The 21877-nt window shown below is 47.7% G+C and overlaps 1 protein-coding gene across 2 annotated transcripts in view; it reads right to left on the reverse strand.

Annotated features, from left to right (window-relative positions):
* The window catches only part of HUNK (hormonally up-regulated Neu-associated kinase), a gene marked incomplete at its 5' end in the record, with an annotated part of 117403 nt that extends 108113 nt beyond the window's left edge, over positions 1-9290 (reverse strand). For both annotated transcript variants that reach the window (XM_081235618.1, XM_081235617.1), the window contains one exon: positions 9030-9290. In XM_081235618.1, the coding sequence (XP_081091744.1) occupies positions 9030-9290 (261 nt within the window). The remainder of the gene's footprint in view (positions 1-9029) is intronic.
* Between the last annotated feature and the right edge of the window lie 12587 nt (positions 9291-21877).

Genomic DNA, 21877 nt, shown 5'->3' on the forward strand with positions numbered 1-21877 from the left:
AAAGAGCGCCAGCTGAACAAGCTGTCCAATCTACTCACTGCTCACACAGGCGCACCCAGGAGCTGCCAGGAGGTGAGAGAGACAGGGCTGTCAAACCATTCCCGGCCAAGGAATTCCCTGGTGGTCCAGTGGTTAGGACTCCATGCTTTCACTGATGGAGCCCGGATTCGATCCCTGGTCGGGGAACTAAGATCCCGCGAGCTCCGTGGCGCGACCAAAACAAAAAACAAAACAAAACAAAACCATTCCGGCCAACCATCCTCATGACCTGGGGAGATCAAAGCATTCTTTGATCCATTCAAAAAATATTTACTGAGCACCGTCTCTGTACCAGATACTATACTATTCTAGCCACCAAGCATAAAGCAGTGATCCCTTCCTCATGGGGCTTACAATCTAATGGGGAGAAAAATAATAAACATATGAACACAGAAATATATACCATGGGGTCAGGTGATGGTATGAATTAAATGGAGTCCCCCCCAAAATTCATCTGTTTAAGTCCTTTCTTAGTCTGTTCAGGCTGCTATAACAAATATCATAGGCCAAATAGCTTATAAATAACAGACATTTATTTCTCACAGTTCTGGAGGCTGGGAAGTCCAAGATCAAGGCAGATGTGACGTCTGGTGAGATCTCTCTTCCTGGTTCCTAGACAGCCATCTTCTTGCTATATCCTCACATGGAAGAACAGGCAAAAGACCTTTCTAGGGTCTCTTTTTTAAGACCAGGAATTCCATTCATAAGGGCTCTGTCCACATGGCCTAATCACCTCCAAAAGGCCCTACCTCCTAATATTGTCACACTGGGGATTAGGTTTTAACCTATGAACTTTGAGGGGACACAAACATTCAGACTAAACCCCAGTACCTCAGAATTTCACCTTATTCGGCAATAATGATCTTGACAGAGGTCATCAAGTGAGGTCATTAGGATGGACCCTAGTACGACTGATGTCCTCATAGAAAGGGGAAATGTGGACACAGAGACAGACACACACAGAGGAAAACAATGTGAAAACACACAGAGAGAAGAAAGCTATCCCCAAACCAAGGAGAGGGGCCTAGAGCAGATCCTGCCCTCACAGCCCTCAGGAGGAACCAACCCTGCCAACACCTTGATTTGGGGCTCTGGCCTCCAAAACTGTGTGGCAGTAAGTCTCTGCTGTTTAAGATGCCCAGTGTATGGTACTTTGTTACAGCAGCTCTAGCAAACTAATACAGGTAGTGAGAAGCACCTTGAGGAAAGACAAAGCAGGGTGAGGCGGCACAGAATGACAGGGGACAGGAGCAATAGAGAGGGTCATCAGAGCGAGGCCATGCTGACCTTCAGGACTCCAAACAGGCCCAGTTGTTCACTCCACCAGTACCACCCACCGGAAGGCTTCGAGGGTGGACAAAATAGCCCCAAAGGGTCCCAGGAATATTTTTACACACGTGCTTACACTTGACTCAGTGCATTTTATGCCCAAGTTAAGAGGCAGCTATTGCTCCTTAAAAGGTTTTCATTTCCCTTGATACTCCCTTTTTCTCTTTCTTCTCAACCAGCCACCATAAACTGTATCTATCACCTTTCCCATGAAGAAATAATGGGACATGATTCAAACATGTCCTAGCAAGAGTCAAGGTCTTCCAAAAATCTGTCTACTCTCTATCATGCCCTTTCCCTGTGACCCAGGCATGGTGCGGGACAGGAAGGCAGAAATTAGGCATGCCAAGCCAAGGTCACAGTCATAGAATCACCTGCCTAGCCCGAGTGTAATCTGCAACTTCAGCCCAATTAGCACAGGTGCTAACATGCCAAGGTGATCCAAATCCTGATCCCAACTTACGAACCTCCATTCAGACAGCATTGCCGACACAGATGGGCAACAAAGCAGTGGCTCTTAACATTTTGGGGGTAAATAATTCCTTGTAGAATCTGATGAAGTCATGGATCCTCGCCCCAGAAATATAATTATACACGTACAATTTGTAGGGGTCCATGGAACCGCAAAGCTCCTTATGGCCCCTCACTCGTTAGTAGAATCCAGGGAAATAACCTCTGCAATAGTGAGGATGACCAAGAAACAAAGACAAAGAATAAGCAGGGAGCAAGCAAGGTGGAGGAGGCTTCAAAATATATCACTGAAAGAGGACTGATTGCCTTAAAATATAAAAAGTGCCTATAAATCACTAAGAAAAAGACCAAAAACCCAAGGGAAGATGGAGAATGGACATGAACAATTAACAGAAATGAAAACCAAATTGTTTTTGGACATATGAAATATGTTCAATTCACTTACAAATATGATACACTACACATAAAAATGATACCATGTTTAATCTAATAGATAGGCAAAGATCAGAAAGTTTGAGAGTACCTTATATTGATAAAGATGTGGAAAGAAACTCACATACCAGGTTGATGGAAGTATTAACTAGGACAACCTCTTTGGCAGGCAATTTGGCAATATTCGTCAACAGTTAAAAGTCATACCCTTGGGAATTCCCCCGTAGTCCAGTGGTTAGGACTCAGAGCTTTCACTGCAGGGGCCCAGGTTCGATCCCTGGTTGGGGAACTAAGATCCCACAAGCCACACAGTGTGGCCAAAAAAACAGAACAACAAAAAAAAAAGAGTCATAACCTTTCGCCTAAGGCTAGGAATTTATCCCTCAGATACACCTGAAACATTTACAAGATGACACAAAGGCACAGATATTCACTGCTGCACTATTGGGGAATAAGAAAAAATTGTATACAACCTAAATGTCCATTCTTTAATTGTGCTTAATTCCTTAAGTAATGTCCATGGACATACTCATCAAGGAATGACTAAGTAAACATGGTACCTCCATACGATGAATACTATGCAGTAATTAAAAAGAATAAGGCAATTCTGTAGTAATTTGGGGGAAGGATGTTCAAGATATATTGTTAAGTGAAAAAGGCAAGATACTGAACAGCATGTGTAGTGTAAAAATATATTTCCCCCTATCTAAACCTTTACAAATGCTTGCATATGGAGTATCAAATGTATGTACACTTGTATGCAGATAGAGTATGTCTGGAAGGACACACAGGAAACTAGAAGTGGGGTTGCCTCTGGGGAGAGGAACCCATCACTGAGGCACACAGGTAAAGGCAGAATTACCTTTCACTGCATCCCCTCTTGAAACCTTTCCATTTAAGACCACGGGTCTGTATTTCCTATTCCAAACTTTAGCCAAACGAATCTTAAAACACACACACACGTGATTAGAAACCAGAAAGAATCCAGTCATTAGAAACTGCATAGCTGTAGGGAAGAGCCGGTTCGCTGGAGGTAGAGGTGGTAAGAGGGTGTTAAGAGATGGCTCCCACCCGAGCAATCCTTCCTGTCACCCGAATGTCCCGAATCATGACTCTGTTTGTCACCAACCCAATTTCCCACAACTCAGGAGTGATGGGGGAGGGAGGATCTCTCCCACTGTCTCTGATTAGACACGCTGGTCGACAAGTTAGCCCAACTCTGTGGACATAAAGTCCTCAAGAGAAAACACGTAGAACACATGAAAGTACCCCAAAGGTACCCACAAACCCAACAGTGAGCCCTGAGTATCCTAAGTGAAAAGAAACATGAGGCCGGAATATGCCCAGGATGTTCCCTGTTAGGAAATAGACTCTGGCTGTTCCCTCATTTCAGGTGGCTTCCAGAAGTCTAAGAGAATAAATTTCTGTTGTTTTAAGCCACCCAGTTCGTGGTCATTTGTTAGGGCAGCCCTAGCAATAGAGAAGAGAAGGTCAGAGGAAAAATCTACTCAGGGCATACCTCCACGCAGTCAACAAAGGTAAGGGCACCAGTGAGTTAGTTCTCACCTGCCCAGGGTTGCTTCTAGCAACTAATGAGAAAAATACATGGAAAACCCTGAATATGCCACAAAGCGCTCTACCGCTGAGCTGGAGTTCAGGAGACAGGAGAGGCAATAGCTCTGTCTACCTTTGTAGAAGTATCTGCCTCCTCGGGTACCATTCAGGTCCCGTGGTTCACCCCTCTCCTGCTGGTCATCTTACCAGCCAGCACCATTTCATCAGAGAGCATGAAATTCAATTCAGGTCAGCACTTGAAAGTGGCCAGGGCCCAGGCTGAGCAGAGGAAGAGGTTTCACCAGTTTGCTAAAAGTAAGGCTTGGGGATTATCTACGGGTTTCAAGGAACCAAGACAGCAGGTCACTGGGTTACCAGGAATAATCGAGATGGGGCGTACATCCCAAGGTCAACGATACCTGGCGCCCAAATTACCTTCCCACAGGACACCCAGTCTGCTCCTCTCTCTGGGCAGACACGGCTGCCACTCCCCACACCTCCTGGAAAAGTTAACCCCTGGGATGGATGGTTGTCACGCGGCACTGGAACAGCCACCAGCGTGCGGACCGCTGTCGTTGAGCCCAGCCTGTGCCGGTGACTCCACACTCGCAGAGAAAATGTCAGGCCGTGTCCTCTTCGTGGGCACTGTTCAGCACTGTTGTGCTGACTCAAAGCGCCCTTTGAAGTCCATGGGACCTGTGTATCGATGAACACTGAGAAGCGAGCCCAAAGTGCCAATTTCCATCATTCACAAGGACTTCAAAAAGATCGTGCCTGTGAACTGCAGCGTGCAGTCTCGGAAATTATAGGCACTGCCTTATCACAAGCAACACACTGAGCAGGTGCTTTTGCCCAATGCCTTTCGCTGGCCAAGAAATCCCTGCTGGGGACTTATAGGAATTTCCAGTTCCCTAGGCATTTCTTGAGCCTCAGAGCTATTACCCCTAAATTTCTAGCACTTAAAAAAAAAATACAGGATTTAGCACCTGTTTGTTTCCGAAATACTTGCTAAAAACAGATCTGCCAAAAGGCCACCTCTAAAATTAGTCATATTTCCTCCTCCAAAAAACATAGTAAATTGTATTTTTAGTAACTCCTTCACTCCAGGTATCTGGCGCCGTCATGCCTGAAGCATAATTACTGGCAACTTACTAAGCAGGCAACCCTTATTTTTAGCCCCAAAATAGCTCGAATGAAAGTGATAAACAGGCTTTTTTTTTTTTTAACCAAGGGTTAGAACAAGGTAGTTAAACATCTTAACCAATCATTTTCTGTACCTAACTTTGTCTCTCAGAGAGACTTAATCACAAAAAAAAGTAATTGTAGCCTCAACTATTTTCCCCTTTTTGCAGCTTTGCCTGCCTGTGGAACCTGCTCTATACTTGAGATACCCCTATGCTGTTCTCTCTAAGCCTCTGCAACTATATTCTTTCATTTTTAAAATGAATAACCTATCAAGTGCCAGAGACTATGCCTTTCATAGGTACTGGGGACCAATACAGAGGCCTCAAGCACACCTCTTCCTTCATATTTCAAAGTTATCACTTAATACTCCTGCACGGCAACTTTGCTCTTTGTCTCAAAGCCACTGAGAATCCTTTTTTTCAAAGTCTGATTTTGTGATCATTTTTCTTTGTCTAATCATCAACTTAGTCAAAGACAGACTGAGAATGTGCTGGTTAAGAGTTTCACATGATCGAGTGAATGATTTATTTTCAAAGCTGCATTAACAGAGGATGGCAGCAACTCGAAGCTACAGGAGAACAAAATTAGGTCTTGCCCGAAGCCAGCCTTTCTTTTCAAGTGGTAAAAGGGCCGACTAGATTCAAATGACTTTCCAACAACTTAGGAGAGAGGCTGGCCAGAAAAAAAAAAAAAAAAAAAAAATACTGTCCTGCAGGCAGTGGTGGGAAAAGGAGCCTCTTGATAAGATAGGATTGAAGCCTGAATGAAAGTCAGGAAAAAGTGGCTGCTTTTGTCAGACGGACTCAGACAGTAATTCTCAGCGAGCCATGTAGGATGGCACCCAAAGCTTTTTGGAAACGTGCGCCGAGTCAAAACACAACACACACACACACACACACACACACACATACACACCCTAAGCCAGCACTACTCTGTCTAGATGTTGGCATAAATGACCCAACACAACGTGCACAGTTTGAGACTGCAACTGCAGGCATGGGGCACCTTGCCTGCTTCCCTTTCTCCATCCCCCTTTGCAGATTTTTCATGAACTGATTCCTCAGACAGGCTGCCCTGGGTCCTTCCACTCAGGGGATGGCGTGGGGGGATATATCTATTTCTTAGGACAGCTTTCATGACTTAATTCCCCTCCCGCGGTGGTCGGTGTCCTTTTCAAAAAAAAAGGAATAGAGAAAAGTGAAGTGCTTTCTCCGGAAAGTATGCACCTCCGCGAAGGGGGAATTATTGAAGGGAGAGGCCCTTCTGGAACACTCACATCACCCACTCTGGGGACACTTCGTTTCCCTTCCTCTGGGTCCTGTCACCTCGAGGTGTCCCCTTGCTTGGGTCACAGGAGCAACCCCTCTCTGGGCGAAAACCCTCTTAATAGGTCACCTTATAAAGAGACCTGGAGGCTGCAAATAGTGTGAGGTTGACTTCACCTTTGTTTTGGCCTTAGTAAGATATTATCCAGCACATGAGTGGGGCTGGGGACTCACGAACTCAGCAATACTTCCCAGGCAGAATCATGTACACACACACACACACACACACACACAAACATTTTAATCTCTACAATCTGCCAAAAAACAAATCTTTTAGTTAAGCATTAAGGTTTTGGATCTGGGAGATAAAAAGCTATGAATGACACCCATTGTTTCTTTCAAGCTGGCCATTAAGTGAACTAAAATCCAGATTTCTCACGATGCCTGCATTCCCTGAGCACCGATTCTCAGGGCTGAAGTAAGGCACATCGGAAAAATCTCTCAACTGCCTTCTCCACTCTAAGAACCACACTCCTTAACTAGATCCAATCAATTAGTCCAGCACAATGATTTTACGTCCAATTAATTGTTCCTCCCCTTGTGGAGAGGAAGTGAGATGCATCATTTAAGAAGGGCAAGATGAGATACAAGGGCGTGAGCACCTAAGGGTGAGGGGGAATCCTCACTGGACCCCATCCGAGCAGGAATTCCCCACATTCCAGGGTGCCTTGGGGCCCAGCACAGAGCTGCAGAACCCAAGCATCCGGCTAGGGACTGAGCTCTGAGTGCATCCTCGGGCAGTTCAGCCAAAACGAACAGCCTGATGTTAAGAAGCAAAAATGCAGCGGAGAGGAGCCGGACCCACAGCACGGACCGGAAAGGGGAAGGCAGCCCGAAGCAGCTGAGCGGCAGGGCAGGGGAAGCGAGCGTGCCCCTAGCGGTGCCCATTCTGCGGTCAGCATAACGCCTCGTCACTTTTTGCTAAGTCTCAAGAGGAAACATACACAACTAGACTGAATCCTATACATTTCGAATCAAAATAAAGTTCTACTCCCCGCGGGCCGGGCACGGAGAAGTGAGCGCACTGTAGTTAGCAAGCTGGGGCCGCGGGCATCCCCGTGCCATGACGGGATGTGTAAGTTCCCAGCCCACTGCGAACCCAGGAGTAAATGGTGCCGCGCTCCCTTTGGACTAAAATGAGGTTTGGAGTTTTTTGGTTTTGTTTTTGTTTTTCTCATTCTTATTCTTCTTTGAAGAGTTACTCAATTCAGTGAGTTCATCCTGAACACTCTCATTTTGCATGGAAATTCAAGCAAGAGGCACTTTTAGAACTGCTCACTCTAACCCCACTTAACCCAAAACAAAGGGCACCCCACCCAGAGCAGCTGTAGGAAAAGGACAAGTGACAAGGGTGATGGAGACCTGCACTCAAATGCAAGGGGCTCCAGGACACACTGGGGAACCGAGGAGGGAGATTAAAGCCACGTGAGGCTGGGGACGGGAGGGCAGGGCAGCTCGCCCAGTAATCAGAGGTCACACAGCAGTGCATTCCCAGAAACTCCCAGGCTGGACAGAGAACCCCAGGGCAGAGGGTGGAAGGGTGTGTAGGAAGCCTGGAGCTTCCCGGTCCCACCCACACTGCTGATGCCTCCCTGGTGAATGGGCCACAGAAAGGGGCTACTACCCCACCTGTGCTGAGCAAGCCCCAGCCTGCAGGGAGCCTTGAGTGTCAGATGATCATGAGCTTAGGGCAACCCCAGCCTGAAGTAGCTCCAAGCTTAGGGTAACTCCCAGGCTGGGGCAGCCACCCGGCTGGAGCCTCACCTCAGAAGTAAGTCATCATATTGTGGGTTTCTTCTCACAGATCTAAGTTACAACTTAGGTCTAGCTGAGGCTTGCCTGGCAAGGGTTCACACCCTGCTAACGTCTCACAAGGCTGGAGGGGGTGCCCTTGCAGGTGTCTGGGGTTCCTCCTTTGCTTTCCCCTCTTCTAGGAAGATAAGAAGGCGTCTCCCAACCTCTGAAATCTGGGGAGAGCGGTGTGTCGTTCTGTATATGCCAGAGCAGGATCCTTACTGCAGCTCCCACCCCAGCGGCTGGAGTGAGGAGGGAAGGAGGGGGTGAGATGGGGATGCAGGGGTGGGAAGCGTGGGTGGAGGGAGAGGCGGCGCGTGAAAACCCTCCTGTGAGCACGCAAAACTTCCCGCAGCCCACAAGTGGGTACGTCCCTGGGCTCTCGTCCTTCCCCCCACCTCCTACCCAGAGCCCAGGTTGCGGATCAGACACTAAGTTCCCCCAAGGGCTGGCTAATCGGCTCTCCCACCCTCAGCGTAAGGGCCCACGCACTCCATTTCTGGCTCCAGCCTCTCCAGGATCTGCCGCCCCTACCGGCCCGGAGATCAGAGTCCCCCAGACCCCAGCCCACCCCACCCCCGCGCTGGTGTCCGCCAGGCGGCGCCCTTCGAGAAGCAAAAAAGGCTGCGGGCGGCTTCGCGGGGAAACCAGTCGTCCCCCGGGGAAAGTGACCCCAGATCGCCCCTCGGGAAAGGCAGGTATCCCGGCTGCGAGGGTCTGCGCGCGCGTCTGGCTCGACCCCGCTTTCAACCCGAGAGGAAAAGCCGACGGAGCGGGAGGCGCCCGTCCGGGGCTCCGCAGCCAGACCCGCAGCGCAGGGCTCTCCGCAGGGTCCCCGCCTCCCCTGCCGCCCCGATCACCCAACCCGAAGGCCAGGGGCCGGCGCCCCGGGCGGCTCACCTTCTCTCCGGTCAGCACGTGCAGCCCCTCGCGCACCTTGGCGAAGGAGCCCTCGCCCAGCTTCCTGCTGCCGATGAGGTAGTTGCCCACGCGCTTGTGGTGCTGGAAGTCGCGGAGCCGCTCGCGGGGCACGCCGCTCACCCAGGCCGGCAGGAAACTTCCCTCACAGGCCGCCGCCGGCCTGGCCGCGTCCTCGGCGGCGCCGCCGCCCCCGGGCGCCGCCGGCTCGCCCAGGAGCCCGTCCCCCGCCGCCGCCGGCATCGCGCTTGCCCGCTGCCCGCGCCGCTCCGGCTCGGCTCCCGCGGGCGCGGCTCCTCCTCCTAGTCCGGCCCACGCGACTCCCCCGGCTCCTCCCGCCGCCACCCCGGGCCCGGCCCCGCCCGGCCCGCGGCTCCCGCGCCCCGGGCCGCCGCCGAGCGCCGCGCGCAGACAATAGCGGTCGCCCGGGCCACAGGGTACCGGGGACCCGCCCACAAGAAGTTCTTCTTCGGAGGGTCGTCCGGGCCCCTTTCGGGACCCTGAGATCCCGCCCGGGGTCCCGTCCGGGCGGCTAGTGACAGTCGCCCCGCTCGGGTGCGCGGGGAACGAGCCGGCTGCGGAGGGGCGGGGGGGTGGGCGGGTGGCGCGGTCCGGTGCCCGGTCCCGGAGCCGGGGTGCCTGGTCCCGGAGCCCGGGCGCCTCGGCAGCCTCCGCCCTAGTCGCCGCCGGCTGGCCCGCACGGGCTCGGGTCCGGCTCGCTGGCTCCTAGCTGCGCGCCGGGCGGCCGCTCCCGCCCGAGAGCAGCGCGCGGCGGGCTGCAGGCGCCCTCTGGAAGGCAGCAGAAGAAAGCCCCATTCAGTTTGAATTTGCAGAAATTTAATCCGGTCGCGGGCGGCGGGAACAGATGCGAGCTCCACTCCGCAGCCTGTACACTTTCAAATCCCTCGTAGCCCCTCCTTCCCCGCGCGCAACAGCCAAACTCGACCCTCGCCGGAGAGGGGAGGGCCCTGGGAGGGGAGCAGCGGAGTGGGCGGCGGAGCCACCTGAGCGTCGGACAGCGGGACCTCGCGCTGCCTCGGAGACGCGCGTTCCCGGGCCGCCCAAGTCGGGCCGCCTCCGGCTGCGCCTCTCGCCCGGATTCGGGGCTCGGGCTTTCTGGACCTTTCGGCGAAGAAATCCCCCACTACCAGCCGCACCCCCCCCCCCGGGCAGGAGGATGGGAGGGAGGCTCTCTCGTGGACTGTGAGTTAGGTGCCCGGTGTGCAGCCCCGGGCGTGGCACATAGTAGGACCCTCTGGACCCTGGATGGGTGGATAGATGGATGGGTGGAAGGAAGGAAGGAGAGGTGGTGGGGCGTCTGCCCGGGCTCACACCAGACGGGAACGCTGTGTTGGAGGAGGAGCAGCCGTAACAATACTAGTAGCGGCAGCAACGTAGGAACCAGGGCATTTGCTGCCTCTGCTCGTACGTTTACACCTTCTCTGTTTTCCATTGAAATGATGCCGGTGATTGCAGGATGCGATGGACCAGCGCTCCCCGCTCCTGGAGGCTTTTGTTCTGTGCGCGCCCTGACTCTGCCCATCCCTCGTAAACAAGTGCAGCTGCCCTGACGACTCTGATCTTCTCCAGGATCCCCAGCGTCTTCTCAAACCCAAAATGAGGAATCTCGTGGCAGGGAGGTGGCGGCGGGGAGGGGGGGAGGAAGGAGGAGGCATTTACAAAATGCTACCTGTTGAGCAGCCAGATAAAAGGCACCAGCGTTTCAAGCATACTTAACCCCTGATATTACAGCATCAGAGCTCAAAGGCAGGATTCGGTCCTCAAGTTCCTTTCACTACTGACTCCGCTGTAAACAATTATGGCATCGTCAGTGCTCTGAGATCGGGGCGGGGCGGGAAGAGGAGGGGGTGCACAGCAGTCGTTAATCCAGTGTCTTGGGGCTTTCTGACCCATGTGAAAAGTGACCCAGAGAAACGCCTGTTTTAAGTAGATCTAATTTTAAATATGCTATGATCGACTACTCACATGTTATGACTGGGGTTGTTTTCCATCAGTCACCTCGTTGGTCCCTCTTCTCAATATTAAAAATACACTTTCAAATGTTTTTTCTTGCTGTGCTTAAGGGACTTCATGACTACCACCCCACCCCCATAATTTCCACAAGGCCAATCCAATTGCTATAATGTCTCCGATTCCATCATCAAATTTTAGGACAGTAACCTGGCGGGAGAAGGGGGCTGTATGACCAGCACTGAGTGAATGTTCAACAAAGATCTGATGGACAAGGAATATGGAGCTCACTTTGGAATCAAAACCATTCTGCATCTTCTTTCTGAAAAGGTTTTAGAGTTTCCCCAGTTAGTAGCCTATGTGTTAATAGAGTATGAATTTCTTTAAATTTTAGGATAATTAGCTCTGTATGAAAATTTAGAAATTACTTTATTATAGAGTAAGGCAAATGTCAGAGACAGTTCATCAAATTACCTTTATGGCCTAAATAAAAAAAAAAAAAGCTAGCCAATTCAGGCACAAAAATGGTGGAAGACATTTACAATGAAGTAGAGATTTTCTTTCCTTTTAATTATCCTCTTGGGGTGGAGATCAGGAAAGGGGTGAAGAAGAGAGAAAATCCAGGCCCATTAATTCTTTTTCAAGCCTGATGCCTGGGTTTGATTCAAGTTCACTGCTAATTCCATCAGCTGGGATGGATGCCAAAGAGAAGTCCAAATCCTACCCTTCCTGGGCTTAGTAACTGGTTTTTGAACTATAGTTCCTGTCCTCTGAAATGGCCTTGTTTAATAAGGAATAAGCCCAGAAATTCCTTTATGTAGGACAAAGTAGTACACGAAACAATGGACTGCCCTCATGTTAGATAGATACGTAGAAAACATCTTGTTGAAAGTCAGAGTCCAGCATTGAAGATTCTCTACTAATTATTCCAAACTATATGTCTTCTCTTCCTGTGGGATGTCCCTGAGCACTACATTTCAGCTGTCTTTATCTGGGATGGGGCGTCCTCACCTCTGCACTTTTTTTTTTTTTTTTTTGGCTGTGTAGGGTCTTTTAGTTGCGGCGCGCAGGATCTTCCTTGTGGCACGCGGGGTCTTTGTTGAGGCATGCAGGACCTTTCATTGCAGCGCTGGCTCTTCGTTGTGATGCGTGGGCTTTTCTCTAGTTGTGGTGTGCGGATTTTCTCTTCTCTAGTTGTGGTGCACAGGCTCCAGGGCGTGCGGGCTCTGTAGTTGTGGCGTGTGGGTTCCAGAGCATGTGGGCACTGTAGTTTAACAACAGTGAGCTGCAAGAGGCTGATCACTCCTCCTTCTCTCTTACTCTATATCACTCATCCTTCTTAAGTTCTGTATTACTTCCTGTGAATGTCTTTCTTCTCTTTTAGACTCTTTGAGGACAAGAGATTCTATGTGCCCTAGAGCACCTAGCACAGTGCCCTGAGACCCAGTCATCATTCAATATATATTTGCATAAATGAAAGCAATCGTGGGACTTCCCTGGTGGTGCAGTTGTTAAGAATCTGCCCGCCAATGCAGAGGTCACAGGTTCGTTCCCTGGTCCAGGAAGATCCCACATGCCACGGAGCAACTAAGCCCATGCACCACAACTACTGAGCCTGTGCTCTAGAGCCCGTGAGCCACAACTACTGTAGCCTGCTTGCCCTAAAGTCCACACACTGCAATTACTGAGCCCACGCACCGCAACTACTGAAGCCCACGCGTCGCAACTACTGAAGCCCACGCACCTAGAGCCCATGCTCCTCAACAAGAGAAGCCACTGCAATAAGAAGTCCACGCACCACAATGAAAGGTAGCCCCCGCTCGCCACAACTAGAGACACCCCACACACAGCAAAGAAGACCCAGTGCAGCCAAAACATAAATTTAGAAAAAAAAAAAAGAAAGCAATCGTTCACGGATTCTCAAATGAGTGGAGCTTCATTGCTCCAGACAGCAAGATCCCCTCTGTCCTGGTGGAAGACACTTATAACTTTCTAAAAGCATTTGCAGTTATATTGTTGGTTGCCTATTTGCAGTCAACAAATATAATTGTTTGTCTTGTCAAAGATGAGCCATTCTCTAATTTGGATGCATTAACCCTTTAAAAAACATTACCAATTACAGTGGGCTGGAAAGCCGTGAAAAGCTTTCTCAGTTGACTTGTGCCAGCTGCCTCCTTCCCGTCTCTTTCACCATCTCCTGCTTCCATATGGCTGGGAGACTGTCTATGTGCTCCCACAGAACGCCAGCTAGGAGACCCAGCTGGAAGCAGTCAAAGACAATTAGAAGTAATCAGGCTGGCACGGCCAGGAAATGAAAGTTGTCTGGAGGGGGTTAGGATGGCAGAAGCTGGCTGGTGACTGGAGAAGGAACGGAAAGCAAAGCAAGGAGAGCAGGCATGAAGAAACTTTGCCTGGAAGACATTCTCTGAACTTATACGTTAATTCTCCCCCAAGCAAAGCTTCCAGCCAATCACAGAGGCAGGACTTGAACACATGTCCCCAGAGTTCATGTGCACCGTTATCTTTTCACAGCCCTCAGCTGTTGAATGTGCACAATGCAAAGGCTGAGGAAGGCGGGGTCCCTCAGTCACAGACGGGGGTGTGGAGGCAACCTAGGCTGGCACTGGAGAGCAGGAAACGTGCAACACCCCTCAGTGGCGTCCTTCTCTGAAAATGAATCGTGACTCACCACCTCCCTGTGCCTCAGTCTTCTCCATCTGTAAAAGTGGGATATTAAGGGAGCGTGAGAATTAAATGAGATGATGCACACAAAGCATTCAGCCTAGTACCTGGCACTTAGGAACACATGGTGAATTTCAGTTCTCACTCCTTCAATCAGTACTGTGACCATCACAACACTGGGAGAAGTCACTCAGGAAGGCCCCAGAATTCCACAAACACAACTGCCCTTATTACTGGGGAAGCCAATGCATTTTCTCCAGGTTGGATCACTTCCCTGAATCCAGAGTCCTGTGTCCAAACCCTCTTCTTCTCCACCAGGCTGTCTGAAAGGATCTCAGACTTCAACTGGGCTCAACACACACTCACACACACACACACACACACACACACACACACACACACACACTGCTCCACTCCTATTCTAGGGTTTCACCCCAACTCACTCCCAAATCTAAGAATCATCCTTTGCTTCCTCTCCTTCCTGAGCCTCCTATCCAGTCCCTCAGCAAATGCTCTGGGTTCTACTTTCACAACACACCCACATGTGACCATGGCTGGCCACTCTCACCGTCGTCACCTTCTTCAAGCTACCATCCTCCCTCTCCTCCTAACTGGTATCCCCTGCTTCCATACCAAAGCCCAAACCATGCCCTAAAAATGGGAATCCTATCACAACAGCACTTCCCTTCCCCAAACTGTCCCACAGATCCCCCACCACAGAAACGATGCCCACGTGCCTTATCCTGGTGCAGCCCCTGCTTCCCTCTTCAGCATCTGGCCTCCTGAGACTCACTAGCTGTACCTCTCTCCTGCCCCGACTGCAAGCCACCCAGCTCTTTCCCACCTCAGAGCTCTTACCCTTGCTTTTCCCTCTGCCAACAACACACTTCTCGATCTTCGTGTGGTCTGTCCCTCCCTTCATTCAGGGCTCTGTGCTCTGGATCAGAGAGCAGGGAGACCTCCCCAGGTCCCCTCATTGCCATCCTCTACCCCCAAACTCTATTCCATATTTCCTTGTGCCACTTGGTCAGTAGATGACAGAAGCGTGCACATTAGTTTGTTTATGCACGTCTCTCTCTCCCTCTAGACTTTAAGGTCCGTGCAGCCAGGACGTTGGCTGTATCCCAACCCCTGTGCATGCCCGGCCTATTGTAGGAGCTCAGCAACACCTGTGGAACCCCATCTCAACTCCTGATATGCCCATGCATGGAGTCTGGATGGTGGTACCAAGCCTGCCCGCCTGTGACTGCTTCCCAGCAGCACTGAGCTGATGTCAGGAAGAGAAAGGTGCATTCTTCCAACAAGATCCTGATGGCTGCCCCCAGGAGAGCTCGAGGCTTATCACGGTTGTACCTCCATCAGGCCCCAAGAACCAGATGTCATGGCTATTTCAGTAAGAAAAATGTATCGCCCACCTCACAGCCACACGGGAGCCTGGGCTTTAGGATTCCACATCTAAGGTTTGGTCCCTTCCTCCAAATTCCAGAGAGAGGCTATCGAGAAGGATTGGAAGTTAAAATATTTTACAGGAAGTGATCATCACATATTCTCCTCTGGACCGTTTCTGCTTGCCTCTACTTCTCCTTGGCAGTCAACACCAAGAGCATCCCCGTGGACCACGAGGCCCTTCCCCCTCCCTTTACTTCTCTGACCTGTCTCTCCCTATTCACTCCAGGGAAGCCACACTTCTCCTGCAGTGGGCCCTTTAAGTTATCTATTCCCTGGAATAGCTTTCTCCCAAGTATCTGCAGAGCCAGCCCCCTCACCGTCTTTGGGTCTTAGCTCAGAGGTCACCCGCTCTGTGAGCCTGTGTCTGACCTCTTCATTTACAGCACAGACGTCCCCCAGGCTACCTCTTCCACTACCCACCTTCCCCTTCTCTTGCTTGACTTTTCTTCCTGGCACTTAACACCATGTGACAAATCATATACTTTCCTTATTTATTTTGTTTACTATCTGTCTCCCTCCCTAGAATGGAAGCTCCATGAGGGCTGGGATTTTTTGTTCAGTGCTCTATGCATGGTGCCAGGCACACAGGAAGTACTCAATACAAATCTGTCGTGACTAAATGAATGTGTAATTCACAGGTTCTCCCATTGCCGAAGAGGGGACCATAATAAATGAGAAAGCAGAAAAAAGAAACACAGCAAAACTGAGTTCTGTTAGAGAAAGCTTACATCAAAAAGAAAGAATTGAAAAAAAAAATCAGTACTCATGCCGCAAAGATAAACCTCCATAACAAGCTCCACATTTGTAGTATGGCAGGAAGGGAAAGGTTATTACCAGCACTAAGCCTTGAAACACGTGGCCTCCGTTTACAGATGCAAACGTCTGTCCATTTCTTGCCGAGGACTGAGCAGAACCACGCAGCATCATCAGGTCTGCAGTGGCACCTGGAGAGTGAGCACACACAGTGGGGCAACTCTAAAACGTGACCCGTAGGTGGAGGGCCAGTGAGTGGAAGGGCATTCTGGAGCTGAGCCCACTCACCAGTCACAGGTCAGGCACTCCCGCAGGCTGATGGCAGAAGCCTGCTCTGGACGGTCAGTGGCCAGACTCAGACAACAAGGATCAGGCGCCCCCTGCTGGTTGACTCAGCTCTGCTTTCCCTCCACAGCCCAAGGAGCCACACAGTCAGAACACCCGTCTGGAAACAAGAAACTCCCTCACCCGCTGGCTTAGTGACCCTCAGCAGGACACTTAGTATCTCTGACATCTGTTTTCTCCACCTGTAAAGGGAATAACTCCTTTCTGTCATTCCTAGTTCCCAGGAATGTCCCCTGGATACAATGAGGCAAATATGCATGCATGTGCCACGAGAATGGAAGCTATTTTGGTCCTTGCTGTCTTAAGTCAAAATGGAAAGCGTCTGGAGCATACATTAGAAATCAATGAATTTAAAATACAATAGAAAGTGGACGGTTGAAAAGATGTAGTCAGTCAGAGCCTCTTCCTTTCAAGGTGGAGGCTTTCTGGGGAGTATTGACATGGGTAGAGACATCTTCATGCTTTGTGACTACTCATAGGTCCATCCACATGCCCCAACCTTAGACGTCCTTCAATGATGATCTTTCCATGTTTCTCCTTCCAGACCTCTGATCCACTGACCAAGCCATTTGTCACTGCTGATGAGTCTGTGTGTAGAGATAGTAGATGGATGACATATATTCTCCACCGAGACCAGTGGATGACCAGGTGCACCACTGAAGCCACCCATTAGAAGGAATTCACCTCATTCTTGTCTTTAAGGCCGATCCTGGGGGCAGCCGTAGTGTCACTGTGTATTTTTGCCTAGTACCCTCACACACCAACCAAGAACCAAGCTTGTGCTTTTTCCTCCTCCATCAGTGTATCATCAGAGATGCCCTTCCAAAGGTGGCCATAAGTGTGAGCTGATCAAGAGTTGCGGGTGCAGGTTATGGAAGTCTGAGCTACCTGCTTATATTGCTTGCTTGGGCCATTAGGCCCTGCCCATGCTCCATCCCAGAAGGCTGGGCTTGGGCTGGATGATCCAGTTCCAAGAGGCATGGATGGGAAAGATCATTCTGGTTGGTCTCAGGAGGCCTCACTTCCTTGCCACATGGTCTTCTCCAAATGGTTTGGCTGTCCTCATGACAAGACGGATGGCTTCCCCCCAGTGCAGTACTCTGTAAGAGAAGGCAAGGCAGAAGCCTCAATAACTTTGTTTTTGAGAATTTTATTGAGTTTTAATGGACAATGAAACATTTTGTGTATTTAAGAGATACAACTGTATGGTTTGATATAGTGTATGTACACATTGCAAAATATTCACCACAATCAAGTCAATTAACATATCCATTAACATATCCACCTCAATAGCTGCCTTGTTTTATCTGTGTGGTTTGAGAACACTTAAGATCTACCCTTTTAGCAAGTTTCAACCATACAATAGAATATTGTTAATTATAGTCACATTGTTGTACATTAGGTCTCCAGAACTTATTTATCTTGTGTAACTGAAACTTTGTACCCTTTGACCAACATCTCCTCATATCCCCGTCTCCCAGCCCCATTCTACTCTCCATTATTTTATTTATTTTTTTAATTTTTGGCCGTGCCTCGTGGCATACGGGATCTCAGTTCCCCGAACAGGGATCGAACCTGCACCCCCTGCAGCGGAAGCGTGGAGTCTTAACGACTAGACTGCCAGGGAAGTCCCATCTACTCTCCATTTCTATGAGTTTGACAATTTTAGATTCCACACGTACTTGAGAGCGTGCAGTATTTGTCTTTCTGCGTCTGGCTTCTTGCACTTAGCATAATGTCTTTCAGGTTCATCCATGTTGTCACAAATGGCCGTATTTCCTTCTTGTTCATCGCTGAATAATACTCCATTGTATCTATACACCACATTTTCTTTATTATTCATCCATGGACAGACATTTAAGTTGTTTCCATACCTTGGCTATTGTGAATACTGCTGCAATGAACATAGGAGTACAGATATCTCTTCAAGACACTGATTTCATTTCCCTTAGATATACATTCACAAGTGAAAGTGCTGGATCATATGGTGGTTCTAGTTTAAATTTTTTGAGGAACCACCATACTGTTCTCCATAGTGGCTGCACTAATTTACATTCCCACCAACAGTGCAAGAGGGTTCCCTTTTCTCCACACCGTCTCCAGCATTTCTTATCTTTTGTCTTTATGTTAAAAACCATTCTACCAAGCCATTGTGGTGTATTTTTTTAACAACTTTATTAGCGTATAATTGCTTTACAATAGTGTGTTAGTTTCTGCCTTATAACAAAGTGAATCAGCTATACATATACATATATCCCCATATGTCCTCCCTCTTGCATCCTCCTCCCACCCTGCCTATTCCATCCCTCTAGGTGTTCACAAAGCACAGAGTTGATCTCCCTGTGCTATGTGGTAGCTTCCCACTAGCTATCGATTTTATGTTTGGTAGTGTATACATGTCCATGCCACTCTCTCACTTCGTCCCAGCTTACCCTTCCCCCTCTCCATGTCCTGAAGTCCATTCTCTACATCTGTGTCTTTATTCCTGTCCTGCCCCTAGGTTCTTCAGAACCTTTTTTTTTTTTAGATTCCATATATATGTGTTAGCATACAGTATTTATCTTTCTCTTTCTGACTTACTTCACTCTGTATGACAGACTCTAGGTCCATCCACCTCACTACAAATAAGTCAATTTCATCTCTTTTTATGACTGAGTAATATTCCACTGTATATATGTGCCACATCTTCTTTATCCATTCATCTGTCAATGGACACTTAGGTTGCTTCCGTGTCCTGGCTATTGTAAATAGAGCTGCAATGAACATTGTGGTACATGCCTCTTTTTGAAACATGGTTTTCTCAGGGTATATGCCCAGTAGTGGGATTGCTAGGTCGTATAGTAGTTCTATTTTTAGTTTTTTAAGGAACGTCCATACTGTTCTCCATAGTGGCTGTATCAATTTACATTCCTACCAACAGTGCAGGAGGGTCCCCTTTTCTCCACACCTTCTCCAGCACTTATTGTTTGTAGATTTTTTGATGATGGGCATTCTGACCGGTGTGAGGTGATACCTCATTGTAGTTTTGATTTGCATTTCTCTAATGATTAGTGATGTTGAGCATTCTTTCATATGTTTGTTGCCAATCTGTATATATTCTTTGGAGAAATGTCTATTTAGGTCTTCTGCCCATTTTTGGATTGGGTTGTTTGTTTTTTTGATATTGAGCTGCATGAGCTGCTTGTATATTTTGGAGATTAATCCTTTGTCAGTTGCTTCATTTGCAAATATTTTCTCCCATTCTTAAGGTTGTCTTTTCATCTTGTTTATGGTTTCCTTTGTTATGCAAAAGCTTTAAAGTTTCATTAGATCCCATTTTGTTATTTTTGTCTTTATTTCCCTTACTCTAGGAGGTGGGTCAACAAGGATCTTCCTGTGATTTATGTCATAGAGCGTTCTGCCTATGTTTTCCTCTAAGACTTTTATAGTGTCTGGCCTGACATTTAGGTCTTTAATCCATTTTGAGTTTATTTTTGTGTATGGTGTTAAGGAGTGTTCTAATTTCATTCTTTTAAATGTAGCTGTCCAGTTTTCCCAGCACCACTTATGAAGAGGCTGTCTTTTCTCCATTGTATATCCTTGTATCCTTTAGCAAAGAAAAGATGACCATATGTGTGTGGGTTTATCTCTGGGCTTTCTATCCTGTTCCACTGACCTATATTTCTGTTTTGGTGCCAATACCATACTGTCTTGATTACTGTAGCTTTGTAGTATGGTCTGAAGTGTGGGAGCCTGATTCCTCCAGTTCCGTTTTTCTTTCTCAAGATTGCTTTGGCTATTCGGGGTCTTTTCTGTTTCCATGCAAATTGTGAAATATTTTGTTATAGTTCTGTGAAAAATGCCATTGGTAGGTTGATAGGGATTGCACTGAATCTGCAGATTGCTTTGGGTAGTATAGTCATTTTCACAAGGTTGATTCTTCCAATCCAAGAACATGGTATATCTCTCCATCTGTTTGTATCATCTTTAATTTCTTTCATTAGTGTCTTATAGTTTTCTGCATACAGGTCTTTTGTCTCCTTACATAGGTTTATTCCTAAATATTTTATTCTTTTTGTTGCAATGGTAAATGGGAATGTTTCCTTAATTTCTATTTCAGATTTTTCATCTTTAGTGTATAGGAATGCAAGAGATTTCTGTGCATTAATTTTGTATGCTGCTACTTTACCAAATTTATTGATTAGCTCTAGTAGTTTTCTGGTAGTATCTTTAGGATTCTCTATGTATACTACCATGTCATCTGCAAACAGTGACAGCTTTAGTTCTTCTTTTCCAATTTGGATTCCTTTTATTTTTTTTCTTCCCTGATTGCCGTGGCTAGGACTTCCAAAACTATGTTGAATAATAGTGGTGAGAGTGGGCAACCTTGTCTTGTTCCTGATCTTAGAGGAAATGGTTTCAGTTTTTCACCATTGAGAATGATGTTGGCTATGGGTTTGTCATATATGACCTTCATTATGTTGAGGTAGGGTCCCTCTATGCCTACTCTGGAGAGTTTTTTTATCATAAATGGGTGTTGAATTTCGCCAAAAGTGTTTTCTGCATATACTGAGATTATCATATGGTTTTTATCCTTCAGTTTGTCATATGGTGTATCACATTGATTGATGTGCATATGTTGAAGAATCCTTGCATTCCTGGGATAAACCCCACTTGATCATGGTGTATGATCCTTTTAATGTGCTGTTGGATTCTGTTCTCTAGTATTTTGTTAAGGATTTTTGCATCTGTGTTCATCAGTGTTGTTCATCATTGACCTGTAGATTTCTTTTTTTCTGACATCTTTGTCTGGTTTTGGTATCAGGGTGATGGTGGCCTCGTAGAATGAGTTTGGGAGTGTTTCTCCCTCTGCTATACTTTGGAAGAGTTTGAGAAGGATAGGTGTTAGCTCTTCTCTAAATGTCTGATAGAATTTGCCTGTGAAGCCATCTGGTCCTGGGCTTTTGTTTGTTGGAAGATTTTTAATTTTTCAGTTTCAGTGCTTGTGATCAGTCTGTTTATATTTTCTATTTCTTCCTGGTTCAGTCTCAGAAGGTTGTGCTTTTCTAAGAATTTGTCCATTTCTTCCAGGTTGTCCATTTTATTGGCATAGAGTTGCTTGTAGTAATCTCTCATGATCCTTTGTATTTCTGCAGTGTCAGTTGTTACTTCTCCTTTTTCATTTCTAATTCTATTGATTGGAGTCTTCTCCCTTTTTTTCTTGATGAGTCTGGCTAATGGTTTATCAATTTTGTTTATCTTCTCAAAGAACCAGCTTTTAGTTTTATTGATCTTTGCTATTGTTTCCTTCATTCCTTTTCATTTATTTCTGATCTGATCTTTATGATTTCTTTCCTTCTGGTAATGTTGGGGGGTTTTTTTGTTCTTCTTTGTCTAATTGCTTTAGGTGTAAGGTTAGGTTATTTATTTGAGATGTTTCTTGTTCCTTGAAGTAGGATTGTATTGCTATAAACTTCCCTCTTAGAACTCCTTCTGCTGCATCTCATAGGTTTTGGGTCGTCAGGTTTTCATTGTCATTTGTTTCTAGGTATCTTTTGATTTCCTCAGTGACCTCTTGATTATTAAGTAGTGTATTATTTAGCCTCCATGTGTTTGTATTTTTTACAGATTTCTTCCTGTAATTGCTATCT

The sequence above is a fragment of the Mesoplodon bidens genome (genome assembly GCF_964165515.1).
Source record: "Mesoplodon bidens genome assembly, chromosome: 5".
Taxonomy (NCBI): Eukaryota; Metazoa; Chordata; class Mammalia; order Artiodactyla; family Ziphiidae; genus Mesoplodon; species Mesoplodon bidens.